We start from the raw sequence: 16,117 nt of genomic DNA, 5'->3' as shown, positions 1-16,117 counted from the left end.
CAAGTCTTTCATTTCAAGCACAAAAACCACCTTTTCACCTTCAAATAGTCTTTCCTTTTTAGAAAACTACCATAATACTAAATAATGCAAGGCTTCCTGGCAATTTTTAAGACAAAAATAACCATTCACAACTTCTTTTCTTCTTTATCTGGAAATGAACAGAAATTTTACTTTGGATTATAAATACTGATTGCTGGGTTGACAAGGTGTGGTCAGGCCTAGGACTCTGTTTTTGTAATAATCCCCGAGGGACTCTGATGTAGACAGGTTTGGCATTACCAAACTGATAACAGGGGCTGCAAACTGAGGCCCCTTGAGCCAAATCCAGCTCATCGCCATTTTTATAAATAAAGTCTTATTGAAATATACCCACAATCGTTTATTTATTTATTATCTAGAGCTGCTTTCATGCTACAATGGCAGAGTTGAATCGTTGTGACAGAGACCATATGGCTCATGAAGCCTAAATTATTTACTCCCTGGTCCTTCACACAGTTTACTGACCCCTGGTCTAGACTGAAAATTTAAGAGTCTGTCTCATTGCCCCGCAAATCCTCATCTCACCAAAGACAGGAAAGTTTTTTAAAATTCTATGAAAATTAATCTTCTGAATCGAGGTACTAATATGGTATTAAATTTCAATGCATATTAAAATATTAATTAATGTCATTCATTAATAACATCAATGACTAAGAAAAACAGGATACAGATATAATATATGCTGGTGGTAGGAAGAAGGCAGGTTCTGGGGAAGCTGTGATTTGAAAAGAAGGACAAGAGAATCAACATATACTGAGAGCCTCTGTCACAGAAATGAGGAATCTGAGTTCTCAGGTTCAGGGTTAAGTAGCTCAGCAACACAAAGTGGTGAAATCAAGTCTTCGAGAGCCAACGGCCGGCCTCTGCGAGTGGGAACGACAGCACAACAACTGGTTTGTGGCATCCTAGAGAACAGATTATAGGTATTCAATTCATAGAATCATAAAATGTTAGGACTGGAGCAAATCTTGAGAGATCTGTAAAAATTCTGTTTTAAGTGCCGGCAGAAGCCACTGTGGTGGGGATGCCAAGAGGACTGGGTGCTGGGGGATGGGGGAACAGGGGATGCTGCACAGACCAGACTATGAGTCTGGCATCCACCTACCGCCACTATAAAAAGAAGAGGCAGGACTCACTGTTTCTCCACCAGGAATGGAACATAATTCCATTGGCACATGTAACTCACCCCCACATGCCAATCATCTAGCTATAGCAATTACCAACACTTTACCTACCTCACTTCATATACCTCTTTTTTTAAACTAGAATATTTAAAGCAAATCCCAGACATCATCTTATTGGTGGTGATGTTGGTTTGTCATAGTGACAGGAATGCCAAGGGCCAGTGATGTTAAATATCCTTCATAACAGTTCCTTACAACTAGGAGCTGTCCAACCAAACGTGCCAATGACGCCCCCACAGAGAAACAAGGAACTAGATTACAGGGAGGCTTCACTTCTGAAATCTTATAGTTGTAGAACTACTAAGTGAATTATCTTCTGCTAATCATACAGGAGAAACCACGTTCTAAAAGACAGAGTTGAGATTAAATAATAGCACCGATAAATTCAGTTATTTCACTGATTAAACCTACTGCAAACCTTAATTCTGGTTAAAGCCTATCAGACCTCACCTGATTTCCAAACTCCTCAAACCCCATTTCCACCGAAGTCCCTTCATCCTCTGGTACAATAGGCAGCAAACCCCAGCCACCCCCAATCTCTGGTGTGATTACGCTCAGGCAGAAGGAATTTAATGGTTCCACCCATCAGTTTGGGATTCAACATCAAGCCACTCTAGCTGCTCCGATGGCCCTGACCTTGCATTCCATTCTGAGAACTGAGTTTCTGGTCTTGTAAAATCCAAATTCCTACTTTATATACTACTGGTGGTAGTTGCTGGGAGTAGTGATACGCCTGGAACCCTAGCTCTCTAGGGCTGCCTCGCCTTCTGGTAATGCCCCAAATCTTCCTCCTTCCTGCATTCCCGAATATTTCCTGGAGAGTCCACATCCCCACACTCAGCCCATCTGCTGGCATAGCCTCAACATTTCTCCAAGGCCTCTTGAGTCCCCTGGCCTGGTCTACCATTAGTAATCCAATGCTAAACCTCTGGAAATTAGACTCTAGATGGCCAGGCAGGATTTGTGTTTCACCTGGGTGTGCCTTTCTGCCTGCCACAGCAGCTGGATCACAAGCCATCTCTCTGTTGCCCTTCAGCCCACTGCAGAGAGCCAGGCCACCCCTTTAGATTCGACAACGGTAATCAGACTAGCAGAACCACCTAGGATCTTTAATATCTTCAGTGCACCTTCTCATGTGAACTTCAAAACACCTGCAGGGGCACGAACTACTTCTACTATACACACAGAAAATGAAGGATGGATGACCGGCCCGAGGCCTCAGGCTAACTCACAGACACAGGCACACTGGATGTGAAACATCAGGCGTGACAGGAGTACACATCCCAAACTGTGAGCCCCCCATTGTGAACCAATGACCTTGCTTTCTCTGTAATGCAAATAGGATCCGAAAACTTCTCAAATGCTTAATATTTTAAAGGCACATTTAATTGAGCATAGGAGAACTCAAGTAGAGAAATCTGAAAAAATATAAATCCTATAAACCTTTCAGAAAGGACCAATTCATCCAGTTTACATGCCTGAGCTCAAGTAATTTTTTTTTTTTTTTAAGGCTTGAGACTCTCTCTGCACATTCTCCATTTGGAATTTGGAGCTTGGGGGAAAGGGCAGATCACAGGCTGAGTCCTTGACCTGTCGCTCCCCCATCACCAAGCAGATTTGGCTGTGCTGCCTGGCCCAGGTCCCTTTCCTCCCTCATCACACTTAGAGTTATTTGCAGCGTCAGAGAAGACAGCCTTCCCAGAAAATTGGAACACTGTTCTTTGGTGAAGGACATGAGATTAGATGTGTTTTATTCGAAAAATGCAAAAGAAGTCTTAAGCTTTATCTGTTGGAGCAGCCTCTAGGGGTTTCTCATTTGAAAAATACACCTCCAAGTTTCTTTCCTCTTCTAAGATCTAATACATAAACGTTTGTCTAAATCCACGTAATTTCACCACAATCATTTTAGCATTAAGAGGAGGGAGGTAGTCACTGCTCCCTCAGTGGGGGGTCCTGGCAGTCAAGGCAGGCCACGCCCACGAAGCCCAGGTCTGGTACTCACAGCCAGGCCACAGCTTGCTTCGGAAGGCCCAAGGCTTAATGAGAAAAATCAGTGATCACAATAAAGAAACCACCAGGCTTTACTTGGGAGAAGTGAAGGGATGTAACTAGAAGGCACAGCTCTTCAACAGCTCTCATCAAAGTCTTGGGACTACTGCTAACCAATACCTGAGGTGGAAGGTTTAAAAAGAGAAAACTATGTATTTCTACCTTAAAATCTGGAAAAGAGGAAGAAACACAAAAAAGGTAAAGGTAAAATTAGTTGGATAAATAATTTCTGTCAGGATAGACAAATAAGACAACTGTGATTTGGTTCAAGTTTTAAAATCCCATGAAATTCAAGAATCTTCTGCTGGTTTTAAAGTAAAGATGTAACTGTGCCAGTAGTGGCTCTTTGTTACCTCAGGTCACTATATGTTTATTCGTTCCTTATTATATAATTTAGAAATAAATTCAAAATAAAAATAAGCATAACCAGTGCTTATTATTACGTGGCAGCTGCAGAGATGTTCTTTTGCTGGAAAGAAGATATTTCAATTCACCAGGTTTATTTCGTCACCCACCTGATTACTGAATTTATTAAAATTACACCTAGTTGGCCTGCTAATAAAATTCACATTTGGCAGAGGTCTGTACTTATGTCTTACTTTTCTAAGATTCTAAAGACCCACTATTCCTACATTTCTAACCAAATTAAGCAATTCTGTCCCATTGACTTCACTGTGCATAAGAGTTGGTAGTTTAAAGCTAACATCAACTAGTACAACATAACAATTTGTGTACTAGACCCTACGTGAATGAATAAAAATTTTATGATGCCAAGTTATACCTCCCCAGCAATGTTCATTTACCGAGACTTAAGGGCCAGTGGCGTTCACTATGAATAAGACAGGCTATGGAAATTATAACGCTGCATAAATAAAAATCTGCTTGGAACAACCTTACTTTTTCCAACAAATCCTAGACTTCTTCAGATTAATATTCTTGTTGAATGTCCTTCTTTTTAAGAGGGAACAAACTTGCTTCAAATATAAACTTCCTATAACATCTGTAAATGTTTTTCTACAACCCATTAAACGAAGAACCAAGAAAAGTGCTTGGCTGAAGCTACTCCAATTTACTGAAACTCTGATGAAACAATTAAAAAGAAGAAAGGACAGAAACTAACATTTGTCAATTGGCAGATATTCTAATTACATTATTGTTATTTAATCCTCATCGCACAGGCGGTAAACAACAGTCAGAATCTGTGTCCTGGTCCGTGTTCTGTACTAACCCACACTTTAATGGGTCAGGAAGGCTGGGGTGAGGAGCTAACCCTACATAACTGGGAAAGAAGTCCCACTGAGAACTGTGGTAAAGGGTATGTATGGAATAATTTGGGGGAAGAGGGAAAATAAAATGTGTAGTTTTATGTTTTCTTCCCAAAGGCACAGATGAAAAATGGAATATGGCCTACAGATTACATATATAACTTGCCCCTTTTGGGGAGAGCATGGTAAGGAAAGGCACACTCATAGCCATGGCAAAAACTCTCTCGTGTATGCCTGCCCCTAGAACAGCTCCTAAAGTTCTGGTCCCTTCAAAGGAGCTGCCACTGAAGCCAGCATGGCTTGGAGACGGCCCATGGTATAAACCTCATGTGCTTCAAAGTCAAAAATGCTTCAGTCTAAATCATAGTGCCAATGATTTCTTAGCTACGAAATGGGTGACCTACTTCACCTCCTAGAACTTGTTTCCTTGTCTGACAAATGGGAGCAACAGGATCTCCCTCCAGGAACAGCAGGGTTACATATGCACTGGAACAGAGATGGAATGGAGAATAAAGGGTAATAGGAGATGATCGATCCTGACCTGCAGAACCTAAATGAATCCACATGATGCTGGCGGGAGGTTGAGATGGGGAGCTGGGGAAGACGGTAGCTTCCTGTCTGCTGCAGCTCTGGTCTTGACCCTCTCTCCCCATTTTCTTCCTGCTACTATACCCAGAGCCATGAAAAGAAGTATTTAAAAGCATCTGTTCCAACCTGCCCTCAGTAAAATCGTGCAGCTGGCAAGCTAGTCTACATGTCCCTCCTACTATCTCTCTCTCAAACCACCTGGGGTGCTCAGCCCACAGCGCCAGTCCTCACGCCCACTCCTCATACACGTTCCCCACACACGCAGGCTCCAGACACACCAGAATATTTGCTATTCTTCAAATACGTATCTCATTTGTTCTCTTTTCACTGCCTAAATGAAATGACCTTCCCCTCCTCTGCTGATTGTCAAGGACACAACACCTTTTATATCACATGTTCCAATTCCACCTCCAGGTTCCCAGGGTACTTGGTTTGTACATCAATGAATCAGTATATCAACGATAAGAGAATCTGTGTACCTACATGAATTATATTATTTATCTCAATATTGTCCCAGCACAGACTCAAGTGCAAATAGTGGGCACACTACTAGTAATATTCTATAACTTCATCACAGAATTTCTAAAATGTCCACTAAGAAGTCTAATAAATTAGAAGGGAGACCCTGTTGTCAGCAGGTACATCTGCAGGCTTTCAGGAAGAGAAAGAGTATGCTCATGGCAGACGTGGTTGGTAGGCATTCAGACACGGGAGTAAATAACTTTGGAGGTGGACTATCAGTAGCTTATGTGTTAAGATTTTCCCTCAAATGTCACATACCCCATAGATCTCAAAACTAAAATCGGATAGGGGCTGGAGTGTTGTCCTTCAAGGACATAGTGACCTGGGTTACTAATTAGCCAAGAAGCTATGCCAGGCCTATTATTCTTCTAGCAGGTAACACAATCTAGTTTCTGAAGTCAACAAATTCCTCTTCAACTTTTCTAGGGCTTCTAGAGCACTCTAAATAGTTTTAATACAACAAACAATCCCCTTTTCAATAAACAAACCATTCCTCCAACCCCAAAAATATCAGCTCATGAAACAGATTTCTTTGGAGGAAGAGAAAAATGCAATGACTTCAAAGAAAAGCAAATGTAATTTGTACTCCCTTATGAAACTCTATGAGAATTTATTTGTAAAAATTCTGGTTTTCTATTAAATAAAGATACTCTGAGTGCAATGCCTGTTCTAACTATAACAGCTATATAGCTACCTGACACAGGGTAACTGAAGTTATTTTTATCCGTTAAAAATGTAAAGAATAAAAACAACTTCCAGGTTATTGCTAGTCTCGTAAAAATGAATGGTGTCTTGCAGTATCACAGCTCAAACCCCCAGAAGCACAAACGGAAGCACAACGCTCCCCATACCCGTCTCCTCGACGGTCCAGCCGTAGTTTCGGGAGTCTCGCAGGGCCTGTCCTAACAAAGCCGCCTGGTGCATCAGTTTTTTTGGTATGCAACCCACATTCACGCATGTTCCTCCGAGACCTGCAACGACATTGAGAAATCGGTTTACAGCCTGCTTTACGATCCTTCAGAGGGAAAGGTCCGTGACTGTTACTATTCTATGAACCATCATAATTTACTTGCTTAATGTAGCCAATACCGTTTACACAAATTTATATCTACGTCTTGTGACATTTCTAAGGTCAGAGAGTCTTACGTACCAAACACAGTGACTAAAACAAAACATCCTAAAACAAAACAAAAATGAGATTGCCACAATTTCCACATACTTCTAAGATTCAACATTAGCTGACTGCTGATAAAGATGCCAGAAATTGAAATTTCACTTCGTGCACAGCCCTAGACTTGGCAAGAGTCTATGACGAGAACTACCTGACAAAGGGGTTGTGAAGCTGGGCATAACTGGACTGCGGTGGGTCTGGAACTTCATATAAAATTTGGTGTATGTGAACGTTTTTTAATCTGCATTATTAAGGAATCCAGTCCTCTGACTGTCACGGTTAACAGTGACAAGTTCTGGAGGTGACTACGCCCCGCTCTAGACTCTCTGGTTATAACGACTGTCTCCTCTCTCTATTTCAACTGAAAGCCCAGACTCATAAGGCCCCGACCCCTGCCCCTCTATTCCTGGCAGATGCCAAAGCCAACCATGTAAGAGGCTTTTTCAGAGGAGAAGACAATTTTGTCTTCCCAGAAGACAAATCCTCTATTTTGCTTTATGAGGCAGATAGCAACCCCAAACCACAGACAGGTTGGGACCTGCGCAGGCCTCAATACATGAAAAGCCTTCGGCTTTCGCTGATTCTCACAAAAGGATTCGTGATCAAAAAAAAAAAAAAGTTTACCATGGCTGAGTTTAAAGAGCATAGTGACAGCTGTCTCCGTAAGAACAAAATGTAGGCAGGTGGGGAGGTGAATAAAATGGCATGAGCATGATGAATGCAAGATGGTAGTGGACTTCACAGCTCAGGAAACATAAACCCTCTGAGGAAAATGCTACCAGTGTCACTATGGAGTGTAAGGCCAGATACACTATGCCTATCACAAAAAGAGTGCCTGACACAAAACTGACACCTAATAAATATTTGCTGAACGGATGAATTAGAAATTGTGATACTGTCTTATCTAGACTTCCTGCTTCTTGCCTCCTAATTCCACTACCCGAAGCATCTTGATAAAATTTCCAGCTCACATTACTCTCTTCCTCAAAGCCTTCCCACTAAGCTTTGATTAGATCTAAATTTCTCATCCTGGCCTACAGGGACCCACCTGTTCACTCTGACACCTGCCTTCCTCTCCAATCTTACCTCTAGCTTCTACTACCCCACACCATAACCACGAAGGACTCTTGCCTACCTCAGGGCCTTTGTATGTGCTGTTCTGTGAGACAGACAGAGAAATGATGCCTATAAGCTTCTTCAGCTTTTGGCATAGCTGGCTCATTCTTATTCTTTTGGTCTCATCTAAATGCCAACTCTTCAGAGACCTTCCTTCGTATCTTCTCAAAGCTGAACTCTTTACCCAGTTTCTCTCTATCGCACCACATAATGTTTTCAATAACACTTGTCACAATTTTGCAAAGTTCTTGCTTCTCTTTGGTCTCCCTACTAGAACATGAATAAACTCCACAAAGGCAGGAAATCCACGTCTACTGTGTTCACTGCTATATTCCCATAGCCCTGGTTCATAAAAAGTGTTCAGTAGATACTTGTTAAATAAATGAAAAATGAACACACAATTCACCAAGACTCAAAAGAAGCAAGGGCTATCTATTAAGGTGTGTGACTCCAGTTCCTGCCGAATGTAGAAGGTAGATTTAAAACAGATATTCAGAAATAAAGAGTTTAAACTTTTCATTATTAAATCCCTAAGTATACTAGGTTATAGAAATATTTAGCCAGAAATCATCATAACAGCTGTAGGGAAGGTTTTGTATTATCTTGACTCTTTGCCAAAGAACCTAACTTTTCAACATTTAACTGGAGTCCCTTTTAACTTAGCACAAATAAAAGAGGTATATGGTTTTTTTTTTTTAATTTGTTTGTTTTTAATTTGAGTTTTAGGAGCCACTTAAACCAATATTAGAGAAAAACCTGCTCCTACAAATTCACTTCTAAAATATTTTAAAAGCTTACCCCATCTAGTTCCGAGAGGAGTTGGAGTAACAAAATCCAGTACCATCACCTTCTTGTTATATTTGGCTGCCTCCTAGAAAATAAAATTATTGAAATGAGTTGGAAGGGTTATCATGATAGACTGCAAGCAGGCTGTTAAAAATCCATTCTATTTTTATTAAGCTATAATGCCTAAAGCACAGCCAGTTATTAATACCTGGGCTTTTTCATATGCTAGGACGATTAACACAAATTCAAGATAAAAATTAAGTGACAGTCACAAGAGCAGCTTTAAAAAATTTGCAGATTATAGTTGTGAAATTGTCCATCGACTGGAAACCCTAGAATCTTCTTATATAATTCCACTCCAACAGTAATAAATTAAGCAATAATCTGAAAAACATATGCCCATTTCTAAGCAAGGGGTAAGCAGCCAGCAAAACAGATTTACTAACAGTCAACAAGCCCTGGATTCAGCCTATGTCCTATAAGGCAATATTTTTTAAGTATTTTTAAGTTTTATTTCAGTTTCCACACAGAATATTAGAGAAGTTTTTCTTCTGAAACTGTCAGATTTCCTTAAATTTTCAAGTGTGGAGTCAATGACAAAGTTGTTGGTGTCTACAAGGTTTCCAAATCTATTCTAGGAGAGTGATGACAACAGTCAGAAGTTCACTGTGCAGAGGACCCCTCATCTTTCTCAGAGAATACGCTTTGTGTGCTGGTGACCAGACCTCCAAAAGTTATCTGAAAGGACTGAGGCTATGTGTCCTTCAAAACCACCATCGTGACAGTAAAATACATGTATTTGGATTAGTCCTGAGTCCTTTACAGCAAAGCACTGCTTGACAACGGACATTGGCCTGCTCCCCATTTGAGCAGCTTCATTTGAATCTACGTTTACTGATTCACCAAAAGCTACACCTTAGGGGTGTATAAGCACCTCATCTTTCACAAGAAACTCCTCAGGAAGAGTTCCAGGGGCCCCTTCGCGCATGGAAAATGTATCCCAGTTCCTGGCCAGGGGCCTCACTCCTAACCTCCTGTTTATATATTCTCTACCCATCACCCCCAGCACACAGAGTTAGTGTTTTTCTCTTAGCTCACTTGATACACACAGGAGGCAAATGATCTTTACCAAGTTTAAGAAATCCAACTGCTCTCCACATTTCTATTGAGGAGGAGTTGTTGTGAATAGGGGAAATTATCACAGTGAGGAAAAAAACAAATATTAATATTTATAAAAAATTAAAAATATATTTATTTAATTTCAAACCATTTCCATACAACCACCTCATTATCTTTGAAAAAGCAAACAAACCTAAATGAATGAAAATGTGTCCCAAAATACTGCGTCCAGTACTTTCATCCAAAGAACATATAGTTCGACCTGGAAAAATGGTATATGAAGTGGTGGTCCCATAACGTGTCCTATCCAAGTTAATGTGCAAAAAGGCACAAGAGTGGCTCAAACAAATCCCACAGAGAACCTGGAGAACTGTCGCAACCCAGAAACACACGAAGAGCCTTGCCTTAGCAGCTGCCAATCCTCCTGAGCCCCCTCCAATGATGATGAGGTCATAATCATAGGACTCAGGTTGATCCTCAGAGCCATTCATTGTCAGTAGCTTTTGAAGTCTGCCCTCTTGATAAGCCTAAAAAAAGAAAAACAATGAGAGGGAAAAGAATTTAACTTAAAAGCAGCAATGTCCAAAGAGCTTTTTTTTTTTTCATTTATATATTTTTATTTGGAAATGTTTATATCAGTACAGTGAAAATAAATTTTAAGAGACTTTGAATGCCGTTAGTTTTGGATATCATTAATTTATCATAAAAGAGACATGGAAATTATTTACATGATGAGATTTCAGAACTTCAGTGGAATGGGCAGCAGCTTCACAGGGTGCCATTTCAATAGTGATTTATTTCAGTCTACATACTTTCCGAGGATGTTGCCATCTCTAAATAAGAAAAAGTCCTTGTCATCTAAACTACTTTGGTGCCTCCATAAAGTTGTCTCCAATTTTAACGCTAACTGGTTGAATCTCTCCACCCTTTCCTTTAGAGCCCCATACAACAGCTACTGTTGCTTGCAATACTTTTCCTTGAGATTTTTCTGGAAGCACAATGCCTCCTTTGGTTACAGTTTCCGCAGCACTCCTTCCAACGAATACTCGGTCAAGAGGGGAAGAAACTTTCTAAATGCCTGTCCTGCCTGGGCCCGTGGGTCTCTGGCACACGCAGGATTCACCATGACTTTTCCAGAAGAGGTTTTTGAGAAAACCTTTCCTTAAAGAAAAGCAAAAGAAATTTGCCAGAAAAAAAAAAAAAATGTGGTCTGATTTCTATCACAATACACAAACAGAAACGTGCGACTTTATCGCATCGCAGATAACTACTTTGAAGTGTTCATAAAGTACTTTCACATAAGTAAGGTCTTGATGGCCCAACAAAATCAACTTCGGCCTAAATTAAGTTTGATCAGCCCTTTCTTCCTGGAACTTTTAAACCGGGTTCTAAATTAGGTTTGTAAAACATCTGTACCATATGTTTTTAAGCCATCAATACAACTTGGCAATCATCTTTACTTTCTAGTCAAAGGTAGAAAATAATGAGTGGACTAAGGTCTCAGATTAAGGTAGGGGCCTGGTAAACAGCAACTGAAAGAGATTAGCCAGATAGTTACGACTTTTCTGCACTGTTGAGGTAAGGCATAAAATCAAGAAATTCAAAACAAAATCATTAACTGACATACACCTGCTTGAAAAGTTAAATGTAAAAGTCCCTGCTTTTGCAGTGCATTTTAAATAAGCAAGAAAAAAGGAAAGTGGGCACTCTGTAAAACTCATTTTTTTAATCTACTTATGCACGAAGCATCCTGTTATATTTAGTATTTAGTTTCCTTGCACTTGTGATGTGACAGGCTTTATAAGGGTTAGACTTCTCAGTTTAAATCATCATTTCGTTCCCTTAGTATTTACACCCATTAGTTACATTTCATATTAGCTTTGAACACTTTTGGTGATATATTTAACATTACCTTTTATTAAAACAAAAATCTGTGCTAAGATGAGATAATGACTAAAAAAGTTAATACGCACCAAAAAATTTTTTTCTAAAAATCAAGTTTTAACCTTAATTTTAAAAAAGCTCCCAAACTTACCAGCCTAGACTGTACATTTTTCTCCTGACTACCATCAGATGTGGGGGATGAAAGGCAGAGCTTAGGGTCAGCAGAACAGGATGTTTGGGGTGTGGAAGGGGGCGCAGTGGAGGATGGAGGAGGAGGCGCGGCACTGTGGCTGCCCCTTGGCAGCACGGCAGGTACACATGATGGCTCAGGGACTGAAGGGAGAACACCTGGAAGCCAGCAACAATGGGGACAAGACTGCGTCACCCTGACCGTCTGTACAAAAGGTCTAACATGAGAGGCTGGTAAACACAGCCAGTATTCATCAACTGGCATTATGGCAGAGGCTCCTCCTTCAATACAAGGCACTGTGGGGGGAAAAACAATTTGGTGATAATAGCCATTTGGATCAAAGAATCAATGTAAGCTTCAAATAACAAGTTACTCTCCATTTGGCCTCGAAGAGCATAAGGCTGACTTGCTGGTTTGAGAGAATTAACTAATAAATACAGCTAGACGTTCTTCTAGAAAATAACCATTTTTAATCTCAGCCGCATTTTATCTGCATGTACTTAACCCAGATGGTGCCAGAACACAATCACTGGCTGCCTCAGAGAAAACCAGCAGTTCTTATAACACCCTCCCCCAACAGATCTACTTGAACAAAAGAAAGAAAATGCACTGTCATGCTGAAAAGTCACATACTTCTCCCCAAGGATGTTTACAATCTGTTCTGCACTGAAATTCTGTATCGGACCTGGGTTCTTATGATTCAAGGTTAAAGTCAAATTACATCAACCAGTGCCCAGATTTTACAATGAAAGCTCTGAGTGAGCCTGAACATGTTCAACTGTAAAATCAGTAAGAAGCATTCAGCTGATCCCCAGAACTAAACATGATGTCTTTGCATTTTAATCCAACTTAAAACTGAAATTGCTGTCATTCAGCTCCAGGTAAGTGGTTTCCCACCTGAAATATAAATAAGATAGACAGCAGAAGGCAGCTCCCCAGACAGTGTAAGGAAGGAGCACACAGATGGGGTAAGGAGAGACAAGAGAGAAATGCTCCCCACTTTCTCCTCCAATTCCAACTGCTAGAAATAGTGACTGCTGGTCACAGTCGCTGATATAGGAGTTCTCAAATTTTTTAGTCTCAGGATCCCTTTACGACCTTAATTTACTTAGGACCCCAAAGAGTTTTGGTTCATGGGGTTTATTTATTAATATTTAGCATATCAGAAATCAAAACCAAGAAAAATGTTAATACTTTAAAATATTAAATATCTTAAATATTATTAAACATAAAATATTAAAAAGTTTTAATTAGCAAGAAGAGTGGCATTGTTTTATATCTTTGTAATTGTCTTTAAGTGTATATCATAATAAAAGGCAGCTCATATCTTTTCTGTGTTCTGTTGTAATATCACCTGTCACGTAGCTTCTGGAAAACTCCATGGTATACTTGCAAGAGAATTAGAGTGAAAAGGGCAAATAGCAACTTAGTATTATGACGATAATTTTGACCTCAAGGACTTCCTGAGGGGCCTCAGGGGCCCCCAGAGGAATCCAGACCACACTTTGAGGACCACTGCTATAGGACATAAGGATAAACACACAACACCTTACCTGCAGGTGTTTGCTGGGCTTACTACATGTTGGCTATTCTTCCCTTTCTTCCACCCATCTCACAGCAACGCCTTTCTCGCACCCACAACCCCAGTAAAACTGCTCCAGATCCGCCCCCCGCCCCCCGCAAAAGGGCCAAAAACAATCCAAGTGTGCAAAAACAATGCTGAAAGCAATTCAAGTGTGCCTATTTCTTTAAAATTAGAATAAGTTATCTTTATTTTCCCTCAAAGCATTATTTATATCCTTGGGCACAGATTTATACTGAGTTTTCTCACCATTATACGTGAGTTCCAGCGTTGAACTGACCTGGGTTAAAATACTTGCTCTACCACTCCCCAAACTAGGTCATTATGTGCTGGCTGGAAAATTACTGCTTGGCTATCGCCTATGGGAACATAGGCTATCGTCCATGGGAACATAGGCTATCGTCCATGGGAGCATAACATACTAACAATGAGCTTTCTGCTTCTGTACTCCCGCTTGCACAACCTGTGTGTTGGCAGGTGGTGAATAGGAGAAAAATAGACCTTTGTGTTTAAGACAGAATGAGGAATGAGATTTAGGGCTTAAAAACTCTGTACCTCTACATTTCGGGGCTGCTTAATTTGGGGTCTGCGTACCCCTGGCAGACCCGGCTGGCTGAATTGAGAGTCTGTTTCCTATAACTCACTGATTTCTGGTGGTCCGTGTGTCTTTCGGGGGCTGGCGGCCACAACAATTAGGGCTAATAGCCTAATTGTTGGCTATTCTTAGGAGATTCTTAGGAGTCTCTGTCTTTACATTTGTAAAATGAAGTTATATACTCCTGTAATTCACCAATCTGCAGAGTTTAAATGAGATAAAACAAAGCAGCACAGTGGCTGGGAAGGAAAATCCCTTTATGTTACTAACTCTCCCCTGTCTAAAGAAGGGATTCTGACTGGAATTAAGTCAAAAAGCTCTAGAGTGTTTCACAGATGTCCCCTGCACTCCCCTGTACTCCCCACCTCCCTCCCTCAACTACTTGAAATGCCCTCTTCCCATCAAATCCTGATCCAGTACATAGACAGACTGAAGGATGTTATCTTGTTTTTATTCAATGTGTACAAACACAGCACCCTTTCTAACACATTCCTTTAGGGTTTAAAGGATTCTTTTATCAAGGTTCTAAGACTCTAACATAAGTCCCATTTCCTCCACTGCCTCCCTCAAGCTCCCAAACAACGTTCTCCCTTTTCTTTCTTGCAACTCTATTAACATATGCTATCAAGGAGCACTTATTAGCACAGGCTGTTCTACCCTAGCCCCTTCACGTCCTTCAAGATTTAGCTGGGAACCTTTACTTGACAGTGCACAAGTTGGGTCCTCCTCTGAGATCCCCGCTGGCATCACTGCACAGTCCCATCAACTCTGCAAGGACAGGCATCCTGTCTTTCATCTCTGCATCACGAATGCCAACTTTGCATGTATATGATGTTCAAAAACATTGCCGAACAAAAGACTTGGGTGCTAGTTCCTAATCTCTTATGTATACTGAGAGGCTGGGTTTCAGTTCAGTGTTCTCATCCACAAAAATAAAACTGTGGAAAAACACTAAAGTACGAAAGGGAATGGCACAGTGGGTTAGAAGTCTGGATTTGGTCAAAATCTGGACCTGACTTTGCCACTTCTGTGTGATCCTGGGCAAGTTCCTTAAATTCTCTTGCCCGGGTCTTTGTTTGCAGAGATAAATAATCTCCACCAGGTCCCAACTTCTTGTTTACTTTGAAATCTGACTGCTCTGTTGCTGACATGGGGCAGCATCCATTGGGGTTGTACCTCAAGCCCCTTCGTGCTTTGGAGGATTATGGGCCAGCAAAGAAATAACATTAAATGGTGGTTTGAATGCTACAGACCTTCTAGAAGACACTGGGCCCTAGGCCTATGACAGGAGTTGGCAAACTACAGCCTGTGAGGCAAATCCAGGAGGCCTATTTTATAGCCCCTGAGCCGATAATGGTTATTAACATTTTCAAATGATAAGGAAGAAAAAATTTAGAGTAATAGTTCATAATACATAAAAATTATATGAAATTCAAATAAAGTTTTATTGGAAAACAGCCATGCCCATTTGTTTCAATACTATCTATAACTGCTGTTTTGGCAACAACAGCATAGTTAATTAGTTTCAGCAGAGGTCATATGGCCCACAAAGCTTAAAATATTTACTATCTGGCTTTTTGCAGAAAAGAAGTTGCCAACTCCTAGCCTAAGGAAATTCTGAGTCAAAGTCAATGGGTAATGCTAGGTGGGAAATACCAAACAGTAATACTGAGATGAGTACAAATCAAAGAATCATCTTCCTGCTCAGATGATTTGTACTCATCTAATACTGAGATGAGTACAACTCAAAGAATCATCAACAAGTAGAGATGCTTGTTGCACTATCTTTCCCTAGGGAGGAGCAGGGAAGTTGACTCTCCATGAACAATTAATTATCTAGATCTTTGGCTATTATGCACCTAAAGTATCTAGAACCAAGGTAATATTTAACGTTTACTCTGCAGCAACTATTCTGGCAAATTATAACAGATCCCATTCAAATGCCTCCTTCCAGGGGTCTTCCCTTACCACCCTGAGGTGGCATCTCCACCATTATCCGAGCAGTTTTTTCTCAGAGCAACCATCAT

The 16,117-nt window shown here is 40.6% G+C and overlaps 1 protein-coding gene and 1 pseudogene across 3 annotated transcripts in view; both read right to left on the bottom strand.

Moving 5' to 3' along the window:
* Positions 1 to 16,117, bottom strand: part of TXNRD1 (thioredoxin reductase 1) — a 62,873-nt gene that overhangs the window by 29,478 nt on the left and 17,278 nt on the right. For 2 of the 3 annotated variants that reach the window (XM_011386925.2, XM_011386931.2), the window contains 3 exons: positions 10,244 to 10,366; positions 8,733 to 8,805; positions 6,499 to 6,618 (listed from right to left, as the gene is read on the bottom strand). In XM_011386925.2, the coding sequence (XP_011385227.1) occupies positions 6,499 to 6,618; positions 8,733 to 8,805; positions 10,244 to 10,330 (280 nt within the window). In that variant the 5' untranslated portion in view covers positions 10,331 to 10,366. Of the gene's footprint in view, positions 1 to 6,498; positions 6,619 to 8,732; positions 8,806 to 10,243; positions 10,367 to 11,874; positions 11,899 to 16,117 lie in introns of those variants that run through there. The other variant, XM_023527329.1, reaches the window with a different exon arrangement.
* Positions 10,430 to 11,864, bottom strand: LOC111735977 (annotated as a pseudogene).

Source organism: Pteropus vampyrus, unplaced genomic scaffold, assembly GCF_000151845.1.
Source record: "Pteropus vampyrus isolate Shadow unplaced genomic scaffold, Pvam_2.0 Scaffold16, whole genome shotgun sequence".
Classification (NCBI taxonomy): Eukaryota; Metazoa; Chordata; class Mammalia; order Chiroptera; family Pteropodidae; genus Pteropus; species Pteropus vampyrus.
Note: the sequence above shows the minus strand (reverse complement) of the source record. Positions and strands in the feature narration are given on the sequence as shown.